The sequence below is a fragment of the Barbus barbus genome, assembly GCF_936440315.1.
Source record: "Barbus barbus genome assembly, chromosome: 45".
NCBI classification, from domain to species: Eukaryota; Metazoa; Chordata; class Actinopteri; order Cypriniformes; family Cyprinidae; genus Barbus; species Barbus barbus.
This window is the reverse complement of record NC_136723.1, coordinates 10,766,599-10,791,269: the sequence shown is the minus strand read 5'-3', so window position 1 is coordinate 10,791,269 and position 24,671 is coordinate 10,766,599. Positions and strand designations below refer to the sequence as shown.

The 24,671-nt window shown below is 40.2% G+C and overlaps 1 protein-coding gene across 1 annotated transcript in view; it reads right to left on the bottom strand.

Moving 5' to 3' along the window:
- LOC306864505 (mediator of RNA polymerase II transcription subunit 13-like) overlaps positions 1–24,671 on the bottom strand; it is a 76,221-nt gene that overhangs the window by 2,028 nt on the left and 49,522 nt on the right. The window contains exons 10-28 of the mRNA XM_079408549.1: positions 21,710–21,926; positions 13,161–13,191; positions 12,780–12,901; positions 12,368–12,458; positions 11,773–11,975; positions 11,283–11,482; positions 8,981–9,894; positions 8,146–8,313; positions 6,530–6,753; positions 6,035–6,224; positions 5,523–5,937; positions 5,152–5,371; positions 4,264–4,455; positions 3,247–3,470; positions 2,795–2,937; positions 2,378–2,536; positions 1,505–1,690; positions 1,206–1,360; positions 27–191 (exon numbers count right to left, since the gene is read on the bottom strand). Of these exons, the coding sequence (XP_079264675.1) occupies positions 27–191; positions 1,206–1,360; positions 1,505–1,690; positions 2,378–2,536; positions 2,795–2,937; positions 3,247–3,470; positions 4,264–4,455; positions 5,152–5,371; positions 5,523–5,937; positions 6,035–6,224; positions 6,530–6,753; positions 8,146–8,313; positions 8,981–9,894; positions 11,283–11,482; positions 11,773–11,975; positions 12,368–12,458; positions 12,780–12,901; positions 13,161–13,191; positions 21,710–21,926 (4,219 nt within the window). The remainder of the gene's footprint in view (positions 1–26; positions 192–1,205; positions 1,361–1,504; positions 1,691–2,377; positions 2,537–2,794; positions 2,938–3,246; positions 3,471–4,263; positions 4,456–5,151; positions 5,372–5,522; positions 5,938–6,034; positions 6,225–6,529; positions 6,754–8,145; positions 8,314–8,980; positions 9,895–11,282; positions 11,483–11,772; positions 11,976–12,367; positions 12,459–12,779; positions 12,902–13,160; positions 13,192–21,709; positions 21,927–24,671) is intronic.

Genomic DNA, 24,671 nt, shown 5'->3' with positions numbered 1-24,671 from the left:
CTGCATTATGAGCAAGTAGCAATTACCTTTAAGAAAAGGGGACACTGGTTCTGTGCCTGAGGACACGCGGACCAGAACCAGTCAGGCAGTGGACCTGCTTTAGCCGTGGACACAAAATAGCCCAGAGCTAATGGCTGCTGGAGGATATTGGGAGCTTCTTCATGAGACTCCATGCGGTCTGTACTTTGACCCTGAAAAAGAAGAGAAGATACAGAGATGAGCTACAAAAATACAAAAAAGAAAGGAAAAAAGACACTTTTATATGAGAGTTACAAGAAAGTGAGCAACAATTACTCAAAGTAAATCAGTACCAGGGCTCTGAACCGGTTCAAGGAACGAAAACGAAAACTGGAAACGAACGAAATTTTGACTGGAACGGAAACAAAAACTAAATCAAATTTTATAGTTCCGAACAAAATAAAAAAAATTAAATGGCCATTAACCTGTTAATAACGTTATTTTATTATTTGATCTGTCAACCAATCAGGAATTCAAGTAGTACGGACTATGCAAATGTGACACTGACGCATCCAACGAGTGAAATGCCCGCCCGCGCTCAGCTGTGAACTCTTCATAGGTGAGTCGCAATGGCAATGCACCAAGGATCGTGTAAGATGGATTCAATAGATCTTTCGCACCTGTAGCGCTTCTGTGAACGGATAAAACAGAATAAAACTATGCCTATATATGCCTATACACTAAATATATTTCACTTAAATCATTGACAGATTAACGAAATGGAAAAAAAAAAGTGCTGAGTTAGGCCTACAGTTCATTGTGATTCGTTCCAAAGTTCTCGGAAAGGAAAACGAGACGGCAGAAAGTAGTTTATTATTTTGCAAAAGCTTGACACTTTTGAATGATGTCTTGCATCTGTATAACCAACCAGCGTTGGTATGGCCTTATCGCGCTGGCGCCTCACGCACACAAAGACACAACATATTTTTAGACACACTTTTTTCTCTCTTTCAAGCCCTGATCAGAACTAATCTCAGTACCTCTCTTAGCTTTCATTATATATGTGTTTTGAAGATTAACTGAAGTCTTTTAATTTTTGCACGCAATGTCCCATTAAAACCGTAAAAAGCTAAAAGAGTTTTGTCTTTTATTCTAACAGCTCATTTGAAAGGTCTGCTAGTCAAAGTTCATGCCATTTCTCTTAACATGTTGATTATTTGTTCCCTTTAGTGGTCAATCTCAGCTACCTTGCTCCCATCTCCTCCGTGGGGGTACTGGGATCCGGGTGAGTGGACTGGTGACGTTGTGGGTGAGGCAGGGAGGATATTTATGATGTCAGGATCAACCAGGTCATTCTCCTGCTCCAGAAGGTAAAAGATGTTTCCCATTGGATCTGATCCATCTGGAAATGAAGCACGGATTCAGTATCATTTATTTGCATTGACATGCAACTGATTCATACAGCAAAATCTCCAAGTACGGCAAGAATACAGGCTAGAGGCTACCAAGTAAAACAGACTTGGAAAAAGACAATGTTGTCCCTCACCATTGCCAGGGTTGAATGCAATGTCAATGTTCTCGTGTGGGTAGTTGGAGCTGTTGACTTGCACAAAAGCAGAGGTGGGGAACACCAGGATGTGTGTGCAAGACGTGTCCTGCGGGGTGCTCAGCTGGGACGTCTGCATGTTCAGAGTTGTACTGCGACCAAACACCGAACCTGTTGACACAGAATCTGGACAAAGAAAAGAGACAGAAAAGATCAAAATGACAGACTGACAGATTGAATATGAGATAAAGATAAACAAGGATTCATTGATGGAAGTGCAAGACATTATTAGCTGTTATTATTATTATTGAATCAGGTTTTTTTTTTCCTTGCATAGGCATCCTAGTATAAAAAAAACCCTGTCGCTCTCTAAGCGCTGTGAGTGATGGGCAAAATCCATCAGATGCAATACATCTTGATACTATGACAGAATGAAAAGCTTTTGTCAAATAAAGCCATCGATCTTCAGTATCATCACAACAGCACAGGAATCAATAGGAGTGCAGAAAAGTGTTTTATGAGATCGAGACACACACAGGAGTGTATATCAGATAGGGACAGCAGACACATGCGTTATGACACACTGAGACTATCATTCACATCCAAAGCAAAGAGATGCACGACTACAGGGTAATAAGGTAAAGTGTGTTTTTTGAGGTTTAATTATCCTTTTCAAATCCGGTTTAAAATACATTTTAATAATAAGTCAGGAGAGTTGTCAGAAAAGCATCATTATTTTTACAATTCCCTTTTGTGCCACAAATAGAGCAGAAACTAACTATGCACACTAATTACAGCTAATGCATCAAACTAGCCATAAAAATAAGAACAACATGCACACCATACGGAGAGTAACAGGAAGTGTGATTCTACCTGGCATGATGACAAATGAGCCCTGGGGTTCCATGGCAACCAGGCAGGCACTAAGGATGCTGGGAGTGTCAGCTGCTGAGATCCCGCACAGCTTACAGTTCTCCTTCAGCCTCCGAGACACTGACTGCAGATTCCGTCTGCTCAGTAAAATACTCCAGTCTGAGAGAAAAAATAAAATAAAAAATTAATTCCCGTGCGCAAAAAAATCCGTCCAACTGGATGTGCACTTCGGGATGCTGATCTGTCAATTGGCTAGAAGGATGCCACTCAATAAATTTCCCTTATTTTAAGAACTACATTTTTAATAATAATAATACATTTATGTAGCAATCATTTTATAAAAGCAGTAAGCAACTTGAGTCAAAACTATGAATACTGCCAAGGTTAAAGGCCTAAAAACATTTACATGGCCATTACCTCGCAACTCTCCATGCCCTATTCGTCCAAGCCGGCCAATCACCACTCTCCATGGCAATGATGTCATCTGAACCAAACCTAGACACCAATCCCAAAGCTTTTGTAGGCCAAGCTTCCGGGCAGATCCCTTTTTCCTTCTTGCTCTGAGATGACAAAAACAGAAACATTTAAAACCTCTAGTCAGAAATGCTTCAAATATTTTTAAAACATCCTTAAACTAGTTTAATGTGTACATTTGTTATACTTAAAATGTACATCATCGAGATTAAAGTAAAGGGTTACAAATACAAAGGTGCCAAGGTCTCTCACTTGTCATGGCTATGGTGGTGATAATGGTTCATTACACTTTTCTGAAGTGTTGAGTGAATAATTAATCCTGCATAGTTTACGAGCCACCGGCATGTAACAATGCTATTGAGTGAGGATGTGGGTTTTTTTTTTTTGTAGTTCACCTGTTGGGTACGTCTATGCTGATGATACAGGTTTCCAGCAGCTCTCCATACAGGTCCGTACATGTGGCCAACAGCCATCTTTGATCATGTGACAGGCAGTAGCCCACAAACAGGACGTTATACTTCTGAGATGCCTCTCCGAATGTCTCACCCAGCTCAGTTTGCTTATCTTTCGTTGGGGCCAGGATGAAGGGTGGTGTGTACAATCGCAGACACTCCGGTCTCTGTGGCAAGAAAGTCATATGTTAATGGAAAATAGTGACAGAACTTAAGTTGATACTTTTTTCCCCTATAAAAACAGTAAAGATCAGGACAAGAGTACAAAAGTGAAGGGCCTAAGGTTGAACCATCAGCCTCATACCCAGGCATGTCAACATAACCTTTTCCTCTCTTATGAAATCAATAAACCCCACAGAGTAGTCACATCTCTTTTGTGAGTGGGGAAGAAAGTGGGGTGGGAGAAACAGTGCTAGTGAGTGTAGCGAGAAAATTGGATTCTACAAATAGCTCGGTGAAGAAAGGAGAGCAAGTGGAGTTTTCGGATTCCTCTGCCAAAACATGCAAGCCGGATCCCATTAGGGAGGTCTCACAGAGCTGCCCAAGCAGATAATGGAAAGAGAACTGTTGGGTTGTGCGAATCCCCTTTGGTTTTGTTCCAGGACAAGGAGGTCAGTGTAACAGTCTCCACACGTCACCGAGTTCTCATACAGCACTGAGAGCAGTTAAAGAGCCTGAATGGGCTGCCAGGGCGGGAGCTCTATGGAGGAGGTCAGAACCATGGGCCCTGGGAGTCTCAAATAAGGGTGTTCATTTTGACACTGCTGGCACTGGGGATAGGCACTTTAACAGGTAAGTCTGGAGCATTGACGGACCTTTGGCAATGCTAATGTGTATTTATTTATTTTTTTTTTAAGGTGCTTTGGAGACTGTCTGAGCTACCCATTTCTATACAACAAAAAAGGGAACTGCTTTTGAATTTGTCAACCAATCAATCATTCTGCTGAACCCTCAACTCACATCTGGGTTCCTGAGGGAAGTGTCGAGGGCAAGGCCGGGGCCGAAACCCGTCAGTGATTTCACGTCGGTGGAGATTGGGAGGGGTCTTCTGCACTGGGTGAAGACGGAGAAGGCCAGAGACTTGAGGTGCTGGGCGTAGAGGTACCTCTCTTCACTCCTCACAGGCTGGAGCAAGTACTGACAGGGGACAATCTAAGAACACAAAGTGCACAGATGTAAAACAGTGATTTGTTTCACTATTGTCTTCACATCGTATCTGCTGTAATAGTCCTATAGGTGTCTATTTGAAACCACAAGAAATGAAGTCACACAGTGGTTCACAACCTTTCTAATTTCAAGGTCCCCCATTTGTCACAACAATATTTGCCTAAAATTCCTAGTTTTAACTGCAGGATTCCAGAAGTTTTAAGAGCTAAATGTTCTTCAGGGTTACCACTCTCTTTGAAATTAAATTACTTTTCCAGTTGTTCATAATTCACTGGATAAGAATGATTTTTTTACCCACAATTCACAAAAATATGACAGCTTGGCATACCAACAAAAACATATATTCATTATAAAAGTACCCATGGAATTTTATTTAATTAATGACTTAGAAATCACACTTTTAAAAGTAGGGTTCTTCATATATCCAGGTTGAAAACAATGGGAACCCTGGTTCTTCAAAGAAAAAAGGAGTGAATTTTAAAAAAAAAGGGTTTTTTTTGAGCAGATTTTAATGCTTGTTTTATCTTATTTCGAATAATTTTAAGTCATCTTGGGGCCCCCTAGTTATGAACCACTGCACTAGACTTTTTGCTGCATTGGCTTCCTTTCATTTGCATGTTAAACTGACTTTCAAGATGTGTCCAACTGTAAAGGATGTCTAGTATCATCTGCTGTACCTACCTGTACAAACACAGAGTTGCGGATGTGAGCTGGAAGGGCCTGCAGCATCTCCAGGTAGCAGCGGAGGAGTCCCAGCGTCCACATGCTTGATTGTGACGCCCCTGGCTCCGCCTCCTCATATGAGAAGGGGTCCACAATATAGATCATGATGGCAGGTGGGTAGGTGATGGCATGGGAATCTCCATCTGTAGGAACTCCGACCTTTTCTCTCTCCATAGTGCTGATTATAAAGGGAAAAAAAGGGTTTCTAATGTGCTTTTAACACAACCTGATTTTGAGTGGTTTACAAGTTACATTACATTTTGACAGGACATAAATTTATACATGAGGCTACAATTAAGACAGGAAAAGGCAACAAATACATTGTGTACCTCTCTGGTGGTTCAGATGGCCCCTGAGTCTGGCTGTTGACGGTTGAATTGTCTCCAGAGAGGCTTGAGTTCTGAGTGACAGCCTGCTGGCCCAGAGCCCCAGACTGGGAGCTGTTGCCTTGGACTCCCATGCTTCCAAAGGGAGGGAACGAGTTGGGCTTGGCAGACTGGATGCTGCTGCCCTGAGGGCCTGTGGAGGAGGTGGGGGTGTTATTAGTGTTGCCTGTCAGGCCTGAACCACTGTTACTGGCAGCACTGTTGTTGTTGAGGGCGGAGCCTCCGGAGGCCATTGAGGTTTGGGAGTTGGAGGAGGCGGAGCCTGAGGATTGCAAGGAAGGTGATTGGGTGGAAGAAGTGACAGGGGTTGGCTGAATGAGGAGAGAGCTGTCCAATGACTGTGTAGCGAGGTATGGAGCTGAAGAAACAGGGAACAAGATGAAGATTAGTGAGACAAGTACTCTTTGATATATTTTTGTGACAGCAGGGATAACTATGAGAGAGATGGGTCTTACCGAGGTCATGTCTGCAGACTTGGGCAAACAGTTTGAGCTTGGCAAACGCATCACTGCTGCCACTAGCTGCTTTCAGGAACCAATCACTGACTGGCTGTTCTGAGAGCTTCTTGGCAGCTGCTCCACCCACCCTAATAATGCCATCAGCATGTACTTTGGAGATTGGTCGATGCTGACCGAGCTTACAAGACTGTTGGGCACAAACAGAAAGAGACCAATCAGAAAGTAGGTCAGAGAATCCAGGAAAAGTAAAAAAAAAAATCAAGCGCAAGGCTTCTAGTGTCAGTCACACCAAATTATTTAAATGTATTATTGTATTCATTATCACACTGGTTTGTAGCAAAAATATTTTACTGTTTACTGAATTCTTCTAGATATTTACTTATATTGGCTAATGAATCGGAAGTCTTGCCCATTCACAGGAAATAGCTTACTTCTGTATTAAAGTAAGGTTGACAGTGAGAGACAAAATTAAAGACTGACAAACTCCCTCACCTCGTAGACCGCTGTCAACTCTCTAAAGAAGCTCTTGGCTCCAGAGAGGAGAGCATCGCTGTCCGGGCAGAGGACCAGATAGCCCACGTCTCTCTGGGAGCCAAAGGGATCCAGTAGTAGCTTCTCCCAGAAGGGCAGGCCGAAGGGAGACAGCACCACAAAGTCATACTCATACCCAACCAAGAACGTAGGAATGGGCAGCGGCTCCGGAGACTCATCAGTGCCTGGAGAGAAGCAAAGAAGTAAAGTCAGTGACAGGTGACAGCAGTGATGGGGACTCGAGTTAGAGACTCGGACTCGAGTGCGACTTAAGTCGCACACACAGTGACTTCAGACTCGACTTGAGATTCGTCCTCGAAAGACTTCAGACTCGACTCGGACTCGAGCTGCGGGACTCGTGAACAATGTTTATTTTTAGGAAACAACTGATGATGAGCTCGCTGTTATTCCCCTCCCTCCGTTACCTATAACCTGCCCATGTAACACGTGACATACTACGTATCTGCTGCGCATGGTTCATTACGCGCGCGTGCTTGCGTGTGAGAGAGTGTGTGACCAGTGTGGTCATTGAAAATGTGTTCAGATATATATTCTTCACAGAAAATGAGCCAAGGCCAATGAGTCCGAGTTTGAAAAAATAATTAATCGTATATTTTTTCTCTTGATAAAAAATGAAAACGGGTCCTACAGATCCGAACACTATACAAGGGTTAATTGCCAAACTTGTGGTGGTCGATTAACGTAATCATTTACGTGCCGCTGGCTTCCATCACGTTAATTAACATTGTCTGCAAACAGGTTACAGGATTATTGTTGATCATGTAACATTACACTGGTTTGAGAGTTTGGGATGTGTTGACTTACAGTAGTTTATAAACTATGATTAGTTGCATTTGCATTGCCATTTAAGTGAAATTATTGAACTTAAATATACAAGCTTGATAAAAATAATCATTCTGAAGAAAATTTCAGATGGCTTTTGCATCTGAACTCTTCATATATTTCACATCGTTTGGTTTGTTGCAATAGTGTTTTGCATTTAGCTACGATGTGATGTTTGACCATATTAAGTCTTTCTTAATTTTTGGTCTGTACTGTACTGTGTTCTCATGCTACAAGGCAAAATACAGATAATATTAACTTAAAAGTAAAGCATTCTTGGTGTTTTTGTCATGTTGCATTAGCCTGTTTACACTGATTATATATAAAAATCAAAGCTGATACTGTATGCTAATAGATAAAGGAGTCATAATAACATATCACATGCTTTCAATTCTTTATAGCTATGCAGTGTTGGATGGGTTGCTGTACGTGATGCAACACTTATTATAACCAGAGACTTAATATAATAAAGAGACTTGAGACTTGACTTGGACTCTAGCTCAGAGACTTGAGACTTGACTTGGACTCTAGCTTAAAGACTTGAGACTTGACTTGGACTCTAGCTCAGAGACTTGTGAGCATCTCTGGGTGACAGTGACAGATGAGTGGTATCAAGGATGCCCCTGACAGCAATTTCAAAGTCCACTAACAATCTTGTCAATGGGTAATTTTGAACATTTCCACACCAAAAATAATGATGGCCTTTTTGCTCAACAAGTGCCCTTGCTGCTTACCATAAGACCCTCTTCCAGCCATCTTGTGAAACTGCTGCCATGTGAGAGGCCCCTGGACTCCCCATGAGCGAACAGTCCTCTTCTTCTGGATGGCATCCTGAAGAACAGGCTGAAGAGAGAGGAGAACTCTCAACACATCCTGAGAGCACAGCCCGCTCACATCCACTGCTATTGAGAGAGAGAGAGAGAGAGAGAGAGAGAGAGAGCGAGAGAGCGAGAGAGAGAGTGAATGTTTAATACATGCACTCAAATCTGACAATATTCAACATTTACTACCATATATAAGCATAAGTAGAACACAGATAATGCACAGAAACTATTTTTTAACAAAAACACCAAAACCAAAAGTTTTCATTTAGGCAAAAAAATTAAATTAGTAAATAATAACATTGAACTGTGTCCAAACACTGCTGAGATGTTTACCTGTTGTACAATCTACAACGTGTGCATTAAAACAGATGCTGACACTGGAAAAACACATCATCCTAAAGCACTGATTCCAGCCCTCCAAAACTATTTTATCCAAAAACAGATAATTTAATTATTTTTGGTTTCTGAAATTTTGTTGCATCACTAGCAGAACACATAAATGGCAATAAGCGGTCAACTGTAAAAGAAAGGACTGAGAACAATTAATTGCTCACAGTAAGAACAGGAATGTATATTAAAGTAGGTAGCGTCAACTTTGACCTCAAATTATCATGGCTATCTTCTCTTTGGTAAATGTGAATGTCTTCCTTCTTTAATGATCATATCTGTAATAATTAAAGTACCAGCCAAATGATGAATATTGATTTTTGAAGTGAACAAATGCGAACATGGTCTAATCTCTTACCGCTGCGTTTGGCCCAATGGTGCAAACACGTGCTTTTCACCAGCGTCTCGTCCACCTTCCCACCGGACATGTTATCCATGAACTGCCGCCCGTGTTCTAGAGCCAGGTAACAGTCGTTGTGGAAGTCCCTTTCCTCCACACGCACACAAGGTGGTACAGTGGCGCCCCCTGGCCTTTGGGAGGACAGTCCCTCTGAGTCCGATGCCAGCATAGGGGAGAAGGGATTAGTGCACTGATCCTGCAGGACAGAGATAAGCTCGTCCGGGACTCGATCCTTGCCTCCACCCCCTGTCTTCTCCAGCGACATGCTCCGTATCGCCTCAAAGCGCTTCTCCGCCTCCTGGCTCACGTCCGAGCCCCGTCCGATGATATCCAGCTCGTCTTCCAGGAAGAGGCCGGAGCCATTACCATAGCGCCGGTTGACGACAGCGCTGAAGCCGCACCCGCAGGGATACTGGGCCTCCATGTTGGGGTCGCTGATGTAGATGCCCACGTCGGCGCCTTTGATGTTCATGTTGCAGACGCAGATGCAGCAGCTGTCGAAGTTGCAGTCCTTGAACAGGTTCATGACAGACTCCGACAGGATGAGGTTGACATATAGGCTGTGGGCTTCGGGAATGGAGGGCACCGTCGCAGGCTCCACAGAGTTGAGCGGCCTGCAGGTGGAGGGCGTAGAGGCCGGCGAGTACAGGTCCGAGTTCTCATATTTGAGGGAACCTTGGACACTGGCTGGGCCTCTGGGCGTCCGGGGTGTCCGTGGGGTACGAGGAGTGGGAGCTGAGAAGCGAGGCGTGGCAGGGGATGGGAGGATGCTCGTGCCGCTGTTGCTGGGTGGAGCGCTGTTAGACAAGAATGGCGTGTGGGTCTGAGGGGTGTACGTCTGGATATACTCTTGTTCCATAGCATTGTTTTCACTAGAGTGCAAAAAGCAGAAAAAGACAAGTGGTTAACTGGGACATCACTGAAGTCAAACCCTACAACAACAAACTGAGCAAATTTTTTAAATCTCGTCTATTCTCACTACCATAGATTATTATTGGATATTAACATCATGAGCTGCAGTACTGTACTTGTCTACCAAGAAGACCTCTGGGGGGGAGGGAATGAGAAACTATTTTTAGACAGACGGTCCAACAGGCAGCTGTGCAAGAAATGAAAGCACAGCTTGTGCCACATGGATCGTACGTGTGTGCGAGTGTGAGAATGCCGAGTGTAGCTCCCGGTGGCCTTTAAAAACAGGCAGGCGTTTGAAGGTCCCCCATTTGAAGACGTGGCCCTCTCCCCCAGCTGCTGTGGGTTATAAAGGAAGCCTAACCCAACTCATAAAGGGGTTTTGGACTAACTTAAACAAATGTGGACTTTATGACCAGACTTATCGCCCTGTCATCAACCATTTGCAACACACACCCCCCCCCCCCCCCCCCCCTCTCTCGATTTCACTAAATTTCTACCAACAGCAAATATAAATAACCAAGAACACAACGTTCTATTTGCTCTGAGATTAATGTACAAAAATAACTTAATCCGATTATTTCTTCATCTGTTTAGATATAGTGCCAGTATAAAGAGACAAAACAAGCTCAAGTCTAACTTGAGACTAACAGAATGAAAAAGCATAGCTGAAGTTGACCCTGACACAGGTTCATAACATCACATGAAAAAGCAAACCAGACGACATGAATAACAATCAGATGTGGTCATCTGAGCAAACACCAGCTATTCAAATAAACCAGTCCACAAGAAACAGAGTAGCTTGAGTGTGAACAGTGAAGAAGCTGTGAGATAAGCAGCTTCTAAAAAAGAAAATAAAAGGACAGTGGCAGCAGATGGATTTGACAGGCTAATTACCAGTGTGTTAACACCTGTTCTTCGCTTTTATTCTCTATTCACCATTACTAAGAACAAGAGGTGTGTGGGTGTAACTGATTCCACAGAGCATGAGTTTGTACCTACAGTTCTTGGGTGAATCTTGCAGAAAAATATTTGCATGTAAATGTAAAATTATATTTTACCCCAAAAATCAAAAGGGAAAGATATATATATATATTTTTTTGCATTGTGCCATAATTTGACAATGAAAGACAAAGATATTAAAATGGCCGAATGAGAATTTGGCAAGGAAGTGTGCTTTACTGTCAGAATTAACCATCTTAATTGCTAATTATTTTATTTTTATTTGGGAGTGAAATATGACCCTGACATTTCTTTGTGAGACCCTTAGTGCATACAAAAGTCTGTGTAAAGATATGGGTGTTGTTTATAGAGTAAGTTCAGTACATTTCACCCCAGATGTGAAACTCACCCATCCTTGCTGAAAATGGTCATAGCAGGTACAGAGCTGAGTAGCTCCAGTTTTCCCACTGTCCAGCTGGGCCTGTAAACACATTCATCAGGTAGTTTGATAGGGGGCAGGCAATGACTGGGCAAAGACTTCAGGGGGGCAAACATGGAGCAGCCCACAAACAGCTGACACAACTCAGGCTTGTACACAAACGAGAAGTCCTGAGGAGAGAGAGAAAACCATATTCAATTTGCTGTTGTGTCATTCCAGTTCAATAGCAATTTAAAAAAAATAATAAAGCACTTGAGTAAATGCATGCAAGCTAATTTCAACAAGTTTAAAGATCATAGATAATTTAGCTGCAAAAAAATCCTAATATCAAACATGAAGTGCATTCCCATTGGCTGCGATCATGTTGCTCTGCACAGCATTTTGCTGTCAGTAGAGAATAGAAACGTACAGCATTGCACATGGTTAGGACATGGTGTAGCAGTCTTATTACTCGTCTAACCTTGATTTCAGAAGGTTTGGGGCTGCAGAAACTCTCCTCCACTTCGATTTTAAACTGACCACCCAGAGCAGTAGGGCCATCTAGAGTGTTGAGGCCAGAGCCAGGCTCCATACAGCCATACTCTTTGTTCATGGGAGAGTAACCCATGTTGTGCTGCTCTAAAGATGGAGGCGTTGGGAACATCTGGTGTAGATCAGCCGCACCTGAGGGATGGATGAGCAGAGGGAAAGATGACATGTAAGTGGAAGGATGCAGGGGACGATACACGGTACATGCATAAACATATTATGCTTTAAATTGTCTCATTTCCTACTTATTCAAGCAAAATCACTTATTGCCAAAATGTCAAAGTTACAAAGAACTTTTAAAAAATGTTTTGATTAGTTTATTTAAAAGCATATAGTATTTCTGAACCCTTAATGTTTGCACATAAAAGAAAACTAACACCCTGTTCCCACTCAAAGAAATGTGCATGATGTTACGGCTTGTCTGCTTGCAATGTAAAAATTGTCATAATGGCCAGCAGGGAGCAGTATACAGAGTTTGAATGAAGTAGTAAACCCTGCATATTTATAGAGACAGAGACTGTGCTCACTTATACAGGGAACAGGGTCCATTGTGGCTGGTTTCGACTCCTTGCTGCCAAACTTCTCATCTGCTCCATTTACAGCTCTCCGTGCTCCAGGCTATGGAGAAATACACAAATTAGCCAAAAATCAGAGCTATGATTTCATTAAAATTACTGCATTTTCTCTACAGTTAAAAAAAAAAAAAAAAAAAAAAAAAAAAAAAAACATTTCCATTACAACACACCCTTATTTTCAAATAGCCGAGCAATTGTAATTTTATCAGTGATTACATATTGATGATATATTTTAACATCTAATTACGTGCAGCAATCAGCTCTGAGCCCTTGCGTCATTGTGAAAATTTGCCAAACCAGCAAAATTTATTTTCACACAGTGACGCAAATGGGAGACAAAATAGAAAGATAGCTTGATACTAACTGTTTGTTCGTCCTCATCTGAGTTGAAGAGGTTGTCCAGGTCTTTGAAGGAGACTGCCAGGTCTGAATCATGTATGAGGCTAGTGGAAGCAGCCCGGTTATGGGCCGCAGCCCGCTGAGCATCTGAGAGAGAGAAAGAGAGAGAAAGTTTAACACAGGCCTGTTCTCCAGCTTTATCTAGTGTAACCACAGCCTGGGCTTGAGACTATTTCAGGACGAGCCCTTTCCCTCCCTCAGCGAATACATTTAACCTTTATGGGCAACAATACACTAAACTGACCCAGGCTGTCAACAGGGAAACTATTTCAAATAAAATAAATGGACTCAGGGTTTGAGAGGGGTTTATGAGAGAGTCACTGGAGTGTAACAGGACAGTCCTTACCATCTGACAGTGCAGCACTGCCATCTTCTCCCTGTGAGAGAGAAAAGAAGATAGCAAGTGTTAAAAAAGACATTATATAATGCACAGATACACAAAGGTTGTGTTGGATTAGATACGCAGGGTCCAAAATGTACTTTGAAACATGTCAATCGCAAATGAGTAGGAGACAAAACTAAAACATATACTGTAAAAAGTGTTAACCTCCAAATGTTACCTCAAAGAGCTATTTCTTATTAATTTAACCCTTAAATTATTTCTATTAGGTACAGATTGACGTATTTAGGCAGGGCTCTAGACTCATTCTTCCCACTGGTCTATCTCAGTTGGTTGCACGAGCACATAATTTGGTCCCAATTTTTTTTTTGCTACAACATTTGATTAATCAATGCATGCTGATGAAATTTTATCATAATTTATAGTTATATGGTATCGAAAGAGTTCAACATTCAACCCTTTCTTTTTCATCAGTATTATTTGTGATTTAATTTTGTGAACAGGAATTCCTTTTTTCGTGCACTTTCACTTTCAAATTTGATCTTGATGTTACGTTTTACAAGAAAATATAATTGTCTGGTTTGCTTATATCTATACACCTTTCACTTTTTAAGACTAAAACAAAAGATGGATTCATTGTTATTCTTCATTAAAAAGCACAACAACAAAACAGTACGTTACAATGACAAACTAGCTTACATAACATTAACAAAAACGAATAAGACGAGGCATGGCATTGGACACATCGCATGCTGTATTATATACCGACTAATAAATTACAGAATGTTGAGCAAACACTGAGGAATCAAATAAATAATAATATTAAAAAAATTAAGGAAAGCCTCCATAGCGTAACGTGAGGTAAACAGCAAAGATAAACTTTTCAAAACGAAAACAAAAAGTAAAACTAAACTGGCTGTCGCCGACAGGACTTGCATTCACCTTCTCTGGTTTAAGCAGCGGTCTTTTACTTTAGTTTGAACAGCAAATCCTCCATTGGCTCACAACTTCACGCTCGTGCAGCGAGTATAAACCAGACTCTACACACGAAGCGCTCGCGCTGAAAACACCTCTCTTCAAGTGATCAGTGAAATCTGATTCCTCTGCAGCACGCTCTGTATGAAGCAGACACTTTGGAGCAGCGCAGACCATACACTCGCACAAATGCGATCACGTCAAATTTTAACTCGCAAATGCGACCATTTTGGTTGCAGTCTAGAGCCCTGTTAGGTGATATTTTGACGTTAATAAAACCAGTTCATGTACATGTCATTTCTTTTCAGTGTAGTCCTCAATATTAGGCACACACTGATTAACTTTCCCACAAAACAAAGATGAAAACAGTCCAAAGTTTGTCGGTTCATGAACACATGCTGGTTAACAATCACCTAAAAGCAGCCAACCAATGAGACAAGGTGACAGCAAAAGAAGAGTGAGGGAGAGTGTGAAAAAGAGAAAGAGTGAGTGTGGAAGCATATTTATATTTTACGACCAAATTATATCTTCCATGCTGTAGAATTAGGTCCAAACCTAACTGATACGCAATTTCCTGATTGATTCTCTAATAGGAACGATAAGGAACGATCAGATAAAATAGAAGTTGATTGACGAATTTTGATTCAAGGAATACAACGAAATTGGGACAGGAAGGTCAAGAACCAGGAGGAGGAGGAACGTCGCAGACAGACCCAGGAGAGGGCCGGGAGACAAAAAGATTTTCTTCAAAATGAGGACAATTCTGAAGTTAATGAGGAAACAAGAATAAAAAAATAAGAGAATAATGAAGTTAATGAGAGAAATTATTGAATTGTAAGCTTTTTCGGCTGAATTGCAAATGTTGACAAATGATTTAGGAAATGGAACTTCAGACCCCTGTCATAAAGATATAAATGTCAAGAGCTGTATTAAGAGTGTATCCTATATTTTGAGATCATAAATGTTGACTGCTATATGGTTGCTTATTTTGTAAAAGATCGGTTAGAAACAAGAGATGCATTTTGACACTAGGGATGGGTGATATGGGCTTAAAAGTATATCACGTTATTTCTGGTATTTATTGCGATAACGATATCAATGACAATAATTCAGGGAATCCTGTTTCTTTAGAGAAAAGTATTATGTTTCCTATTTTTATCCAACATAGGGTGTTGGGAGCATTACTGAGTACACACAATGTATTGACTGTTTAATTCATACTGGAAGCTGGAGGGTGCCCTTGTGCAGAAACTCCACATAAGCATTGCAGAAGTAATACTACTGATGACGCTCCAGGAAATCCCTAATATGGACAAAGGCATCATGTTATGGCTGAATTAAAGAGACAGAGAAATGTTTTAACTGGAAGACAATAAACATACAATTGCACAAAATACATGGTTTATCTGTGTTCTTCAAGCAATCTTTGGTATTTTTTTGTAAGGAAAGTATATTTATAACGCAATGCTAATCGACATAGCCTTTATCACTGTATATAATACTATCATTCTGTAATATGAAACCACGTCTGGTCACAAAAATAAGTTGATTCAAACACTCAACTATGCTAAGTTAATTTGGAGAAAAAAACATGTCAATAAATGATATCTTTGTTGGACAACAGATTTGTAAACAGGCTCATACACAAAACTGTATCACACACATGCTACTGTAGTACATTTATTCAGAACGATGTTTTATTTGTGCACAGTACAGCCCTAACCAAACCAGTTCCAGACTGTAGAAGGAGCTCCTCATCAAGGTTATTATAGTTTTGAATTTTTAAATTTGTTTTATTTTAATATCGTTTTCAAATTTGCTATGAAATTCAGTATAGTTTTTATTAGTTTCATTAATATTTTTGTTAGTTTTAGTTTAGTTTTTATTTTGTGAACACATTTAGTTTAGTTTCAGTTTAGCAGAATCAACAGATCACTTCCAGAGTGAAGGCCACAGAAAGACTTAGCATAATTTAACCTTAGTGAGGCAAAAGTTTAACGACAAAATTAACCCATGCTGAGATTGGTAGATGGCAAGCCTTTTTACTAAATAAATCTACACAAGTTGCACTTAATGTCATATATAATGGTGTGTTGAGATATTTAATATGAAAATAAATGTAGCCTAATTTGGTTATGCGTCTTTTTTCTTATTTAACCATAATCATGATATTGTAACTGTCGTGTCTTGCGCACTTTTCTGTGAACATCCGCGCATAAACCATAACTGGGAAATTCAATAACGGCAATCGTAGACCTATTTAAAGGCTCACATTTGAATATGTTATTTTCTTTATTTATGAAGAATTATAAGCGTGTGTATGATGTGATTTAGCCTATGCATATTTATTTGTTCGAAAGTTTGGCAGTGATCACAAGATGCTAGGGCAAGTTTTGTATTGTTTACAGAAAGGTGCATGCTCATCTTTTTTTTCTGTTAATTATCATGTTGCGTGTCTGTTTTTCTTCAAAGCACCAACTTGCCTAATGTTGGTTTGATTGCTTGTGTTACATGAGAAAATTAATAAGTTTGCCTACCTGATGTTGTAGATTAATGTGGGTCCGGTTCGGGTCGCGACTCTCGGTCTATATGTCAAACGGTTCTGGTCTGGTAGGCTACAGAAATAAATTAGAGTTGCTGTCGGATAACGGGTCGGGTGTTCTGTTAAGTAATGCTGGTGCACGTTTACCAAACAGGACCCGTGCAGGACTCTGCTTTAAACTGCTTTGCATCTCTCTGTCAGAGATGCGCCATTTACAGGTATTTCCCTAAACCGCCTAAACCATACACGCAGAACTTTTAATAAACCACACATTTTAGAGTGGCCTTTTATTGTGGCCAGCCTAAGGCACACCTGTGCAATAATCATGCTGTCTAATCAGCATCTTGATATGCCACACCTGTGAGGTGGATGGATTATCTCGGCAAAGGAGAAGTGCTCACTAACACAGATTTAGACAGATTTGTGAACAATATTTGAGAGAAATAGGCCTTGTGTACATAGAAAAAGGCTTAGATCTTTGAGTTCAGCTCATGAAAAATGGGGGCAAAAACAAGTGTATTGCGTTTATAATTTTGCTCACTGTATATGCTTATGACTTGCCTATGTTTTGAAACGTGTTACAATTTTTCCTATAGTTTAAAATAGCAATAGGCACGCTTGCTATCTAGAGATGTTATAATTTGTCCTTTTGAACTTTTGACACTGTCTCGTGAAGCCTCTGTGACAAAGGTCATGTTTCCTGCCTCCACGGGAGGAGGGGGCAGACACAGACATGGGCAGAAGATGGAAGAATTAGGGGAGGTTTTTTAATAAGATTAATGCAAATTATATGCAAGGCTATAAAATACTTACGAAACGGATGTTAGGGGCCGACATTCCGTGGTGAAGACTTTACTCGTTGTAATTTGTTATTTGCTTATGAGTTATTGTTTTTTAATAAAATGAGACCATTGTATTGGTGATTCGTTAAACTTTTAAAACAAGTCTCTGAGTAGGGTTGGGTATCATTTGAATTTTATAAATTCCAATTCCACTTATCGATTCCAATTCTTATTGATTCCCATTTTCGATTCAAACATCTAGATATCAAACGTTTTTATTTTCTCTCTCTTTTTGCAAAACATTTAATTGCTGCTGAATACCATGAATAAAAATCAGCCGTCTACATAAATACTGGACTCGATTAAGTGTTGTTTGTGTGAAAACTAGAGCTGCATGATTCTGGATAAATTGAGATTTTTTGTTAATTTTTTTTTTTTATTTATTTTTTTTTTTTTAAATGGAGGCTGCAGTTCTCAATTCTGAAGAAAAAAATATTAGACAACTAGACAATTTCATGGAATTTATGAATGGAATGATTTAATGACTCACTCAAGATTTACTTGTTTCATTAGTGGATGAATGAGTGTTTTTGAGTGAATCTGTTGAAATAATGATTCAAAGTAGGGATGCGCAGATCAGGATTTTTGTAGCCGATACAGAGTACCGATTTTTTTTTCCATGGTGATCGGCCGATACCGATGCCAATTCTGATGCTTCAAGCTTTATATAACATGTAATAATGTTATATAAATCACAAAAATTATTCCTTATACAGTGAACATTTTATTATTCCTTTAAAATGGTATTTATGCATAACATTATGTATATCAGGACATTTAATGTAAGACAAAAATAAATGCAAACAAAATGTGTCTGATACAACCCAAGGCAGAGATGGGCACTCGAGTTAGTGACTCGGACACGAGTCGCATTTTTATAGCCTTCCGACTTGACTTGACCTGAAATGACTCCAGACTTTACTCGACTCGAGGAAAAGGACCTGTGAATATTTTAAAAGCAACTCGAGTCTTTTATCCTTAAATACTTAAGTGCATCCACACACTGGCATCCATCCGGACCGCAAGCCATAACAGCAGCACCATTTTAAGTGAGCAGTGCATCAAAACAGCGGCGCGGATCACATAACAAGCGCTCAGTGTTGTTTATGGTAAATATCTGTCAGCGCTGTATCCTCGTATGTTTATGTAAAGCTAAACGTGCTTTATTCAAGCCCTTTCAGCTCCATGCGCTTTCTCTCTCTCTCCGGACGTGCGCCGGCACCAAGTTCAAGAGCTGCCGCGGTTATTTTAACAGCAACAGAAACACGGTGAGAGGCAAAATTATAGATTACTTTCACTAAAATACCATAAAGCCTGCGCTCCGCAGATGTCTGCAGTGATGCGCAGATCAGCTCTAAGGTCACTGTTAAAAAATGAACCATCCATTCATCATATCATCATGCAAAACATAGAGCGAATTTTCATTATTTCTCAAAACGTCATAGCATTTCTACACCGGCGATGACTTGCAGCATATACGTCATCAAATTGCAATCGGTTCGTGAGATCGGCCAAATGTATGAGTACCAATCGAGTCAAAATGTGATTATCCGCCGATACTGATCTCCGGCCGATCGATCGGGGCATCCCTAATTCAAAGACAAATAAATTTGTTAACAGCCACTTTTCATCAGCTAAATATAAAAGATGCCAACACAGGAATTGATAGGTGGAATTGAAATTTTAATTTTACAAGTATCTGATTCCTGACCTTAAAGTCTATTCTGAGAATTGTTTGTAAACATATTATAAATGTTTGAAAGGCATTGCTGAAACATGTTACAAAGACTGAACTATGCACTTAATTGTGGAGTTAGACCGTTAAACAGTTTTTTAGGCGGAGCTAAATCAGGACTCGATGACGCAACCGAGCACGGGCCCTTTCCCTTATAAGAGGTGTGTTCGACTTGAAGCAGCGCTGCAGACCGATTAGTGTGTCTAACATCAAAGTACAGTGAGAGCTAGAGAGCAGATGCTCCTGATGCTTTCCAATCGCTCTCGCGGTACTTTGATGTCATACACTGATCGTTCTGCAGCGCAGCTTCAAGTCGAACACACTTAATAACTAGAGTGCATTAGCACCAGCGGTTCACGGCTCAATCGTGAGTTACTGTCATTACCGTTAGTTACAACAGCCTACAGTTTGTTAGCTAGCTATGCCTTCGTCACGTAAATGCATAATACCTGGTTGCGATCATTTACAAAACAGTTTGGTCTCCTTATTAAATAAGATGCTAAAGGAAGACAGTTGAGAGAGACAGCAGCTTTCCCGCGAGTGGGCGGGGTTTCAGTGCTGCCAATGGACACACCCCCAGCGTTTGAGAGCAGAGAATACTGCTTATTTTTTCAAGATTTTGATGCCTTATTTTGTTTACTTGGCTGGGTGGTTAACACATTTTTCTGTGGTGTGACAAACTCGGAACTAGGGTTGCAAAGGGGTGGAAAATTTCCAGTACATTTCCGGAAACTTTCCAAAAATCCCGGAAAGTTTACGAAATTTACTGGAAATCTACAACTTTTTGCAACCCTACTCAGAACACACATTTAATATTGACTTCACACAGACTTTAAGTATTCGATTCTGGAATTGGAATTGATTTTCGATTCCCAACCCTATCTCTGAGTGATTAATTAATAGTAACCACTTATCTGAACCTGAATGAAACTTTGTTTCGAGCTTCAATGGTCTGAAATCCACTGAGCCAGAACGGACACAGGGAGAAAGGACTTGAAACTTTTGCCAACATCTATTTGACCAAAAGGTAATCAACGCACAGAATAATAAATAACATTGTAATATAAGATAACAGCACAGGCTAATGGGACTGCAGCTTTCCCTCAGCGCCTTACAAACCCACCCCAGACCTTTAACCTGCTCCTCATGCAACCGCCACATCTCAGAGCCACCATTACAATGCAAGCCGCACGCTATGCAGAGATTCATTACGCCGTGCATAATTTCATTACGCTGCAGGCCGTCTCTCTGCATAAAGAGTGTAATCTGTTCCTCCGTACACACACTTCACATCCTAATGACCAACTCTGTAATAAACGCCTGTACATGCAAATCACTCCGCCCCGTAATCGATAGCAGAACCCTGGGGTGGAGTACAGGAGTTAAGAAAGCAATTTTCTATATAGACTATGTATTTTACAACAAATGAACGCTGTTGTGTGTTTACACGTAACAGACACACGTGTGTTATAAATGAGTCTGTGCTGCACCATATGGCCTACATTACTTAAACCTCTCCTGTGACAGCAAAAAGTAACTAAGGGTACCAAGACACACATATGACGAGTAATTCTGAGAGTCGCTTTTACAAAACAATGAAGTAACAGAGTACAGAAGGACAAAGCTGGTTTTTGTTAATCCTTCACAGATGCCAAAAAGGACACAAAGTATGTGTGAAAATCCAACAGGAATGAGAGAGACTGTGTTCGCCCCCTCTATTCATGCTCTCTCCTCCACGTTTGAGGGTGTCAGATTCAGATCTCCGATGGGAATCTCCCATGAGCTGAAGACGGCAGACACGATGCCAGCATATTACACTCTACACTGCCAATGGAGAATCTGCGGTGTCTAAAATTCCTTTTCACATGGAACAAAAGTCCATGTGAAACTGTATTCACAACCCTTTTTACTTACGTGAGTGTTGCATATTTCTAAGTGAAAATCAAACTACCTTATGAAAAGTGAAGGTCAATAAGCTTTTTAATTTACTTTTTTTATATATATTAATACCTTTATTCAGTAAGGATGCATTAAATAGATCAAAAGTGCTAATAAAGAATTATAATGCTGCATAAGAATTTTATATAAAACATGCTATTCTTTTAAACTGCTTCATGGGTTTCACAGAAACATTAAGCAGCACAACTAGTTTTCAACAATGATGTTTCTTGAGCACCAAATCTGCATAAAATGAAGGATCATGTGGCACTGAAGACTGGAATAATGGCTGCTAAAAATTCAGCTTTGCCATCACAGAAATAAATGACATTTTTAAAAACACATATTGCAACTAATAATTTGACAATATTACTGTTTTACGGTATTTTTCACCAAATAAATGCAGCCTCTGTGAGCATAAGATACTTTAAAAAAAAATCTTATCAACCCCAACCATTTGAACATTAGTTTAGGCAAAAGAGTAGTGCATTATGGGACATCTCTAGCAAAAAGCATTGCTCACCTTGTGTTTCTTCCCTGGTTCTCTATCTCCCCCAGCTTTGTCTTTCTTATCCGAGAAGGTGAACTTAACATCTCCGTCTACAAAAGCGTAGGGGTCAACCTCAGGCTCGTGGTCGCCGTCTGTGATGGCTGCAGCCAGGTACTGGTTCTGTCGCTGCAGGTACGTCTGAATCCGTTCATCTGAGACCTTGAGCGGCCTTTTGGAGGCAACCATTAACCTGGAAAGGACAAAAGAAAAATAGGTCAAACCACGACTGAAATATTATAACCCTGCTTGGTACGCTCATACTGCCCAGAGACAATTATAGCTCCCAGACCAATCAAGTGGGCAATATTTGGGATTAAAACATTATTTTTGATTGAAATTAACACATTCATAGCATAACAGAAAACCTACAGTAGACAATAAATCATAATGCTATCTACAAGCTTTGAAGCTCTATCCAAGTTTTAATCACTCAATGTCTCTCAAATTCTTACTTTTGTGTTATGCAAAATCCCTCTGTGTTGGTTAAATGGTATGTACCAGCCACTGTCCTTTTCACACAGATCAGACCACTGTAGCTCTGATGGGGGTGACAGCACACAGTGGCACTGGCCAGAGATTAAACCAATTTGGAGACCCCAGAGAGCACAGGGATTACACTGGGCCTTAACAGCAGAATAGACACAAGAGGACACCAGCCAAGTGCATACTGGGATTGAACTGCATACCATTACATCTCGCTGCGGCCAACAGAGAAAGCTCTCGAAACCTCTCTTTCCTGATCTTGGGTAACTGCAGGCAAACAATAATCTTACAGTGAAAACAATATAGATGCAAAGTACTAAACTGTTGGAATGTTCACATGTCTAAAATTGCTGAAGGAAACTGCATTATTTAAAACATCAAATATTTGTTAAGGACCCACACTAAAACAAAATTTTCAAACCAGCCATTTTTTTTTCTAGTGAGGGATTAGGGGCACATATTTTTCAACTTAATACTATCAACAAGCATTCTTCCAGGAAGACAACGTCACGGCTGAGCGAGGTGTACACTTCATTGTCATAATACTGCTGCTTCGTGAATTTATGAGGGGTATGAAGTCATTGCTTTCAATAGCTCTCATCCGCAACGGTTTAGAGGAAAAGTTCATACTACATGAACATTATTCACACAAACGTGTCCAAACATTCTCACACAGAGCCAAATATCGGAACGACCAACCAATGTTCCCCCTTCAACAGATTCAACAAACGCCATTTCATGTTAACAGATGAAACTATACGAAAAACCAAATGTTGAATGTGCGATGAATGTGCACTCCTCTAACAATAGGCATGAGAATTTTTGTCATCATGTATTAGCACAAATACAGAGTATTTAATGCAGTAATTTTAACTGCATTAAAACAACAACTTCATGTCTATTGGAAGCAGTGTGGGTAACCGTTTGTTGATTTAAGTTTCTGGAGAAAGCAGGTAAGATGTACACTTTAGCAGATATTCTTCACACAAGCAAACGTCATGACTTAGTTGGAGACTGTCATCAAACAGCACTGGCACAGGTGTCAAATGACTGTGCTTTTAAATCAAGGTAACCACATGGGAGGCAAGTTCCCTTGGTGCTTTTCTTGGAAGTCTAAAGGGTTGGTGCATGTTGCAAAAGTGTCAAGTGCTGAGCATGAGTGGATAGGAACACAACCTCATTTCACACTTTGTTTATCATTTATCATAGAAAAACTGTTTAGTAGAAAAATTAACCATGTAATTGCAGTAGGTTGTGAAGGTTCATTTGTATACTCATGTGACTTTTGACATCAATCCCAATCAAAAATCAAAAATGAATGTCACATTCAAAACATTCTAAAAATGTAATAACCTTTATGGTCACTGCACTCTCTATCAGGCTACGATACACTACCATTCAAAAGTTAGAGATCAGTAAGTTTTTTTAATAAGAAATGTATACTTTTCAGCAAGTATATATTACATTTATCAATAGCAAAATTTAATATATTTATAATGTTACAAAAATATTTATTTTTCAAATAAAATTTCAATTTATTAAAGAATCCTGAAAAAAGGTTTCCACAAACATATTAAGCAGCACAACTTTTCAAAATATAAGATTTATTTTTCTTGAGCACCAAATTTGCATATTATAATAATTTCTTAAGGATCATGTCACACTGAAGCCTGGTGTAATGGCTGCTGACAATGTATCAATGCCAACACAGGAATAAATCCCATTTTAATATATATAAAAATAGAAGAGTGTCATTTTAAAATCACAATATTACTGTTTTTACTGTAGTTTTGATCAAATAAATGCAACCTTGCATAACCTATACTTATTTCAAAACCAAAATCTTACCAACCCCAAACTTTTGAACATTAGTTTGCATAATATAAGCAAAGGCCCCTTAATTTTACAGAGAGTGAAGAAAAGTAGTCTCCCAATGCTAAACCCCTGAGTGTTTGTATGCACGTGTGAGATGGACCCATAATCTCCTAGTTCACAACAGTGCTGGGCCTGCACATTAGTAAAGTATGATGTCAAAAGGGCACATCGCGAGAGATTAACATGGTGTGTGCACTCAGAGAAAGAACATTCTACACAGAACAAGAGTGTGCTTGTGTGTGTGTGTGTGTGTTTGAGCGAGCGGCGTGCGAGGCTACATCACAGCTATTTCAAAACACAGCTCACAAACAGACAAGGACGTTTGGGGTTCAGTATTGGGGGCTCTCGCTAACAAACTCTGGCTGCTGGAAATAAAAAGCCATGAGCGGAGGGGATTAAGGGGGTCCACAGGGTGGTCCTACTACTCTCACTTTAGAATCACAGTTACTTAAGCCATTATAACTCAACACAAATGCACAAGGCAATCCTCCTGGCTGTTTACAGGTTACGGAGAGCTCTAAATCCTAAAGATATGTACTGCATTGTTTGAGACTTGTTTAGTGTAAACTAAATGTGT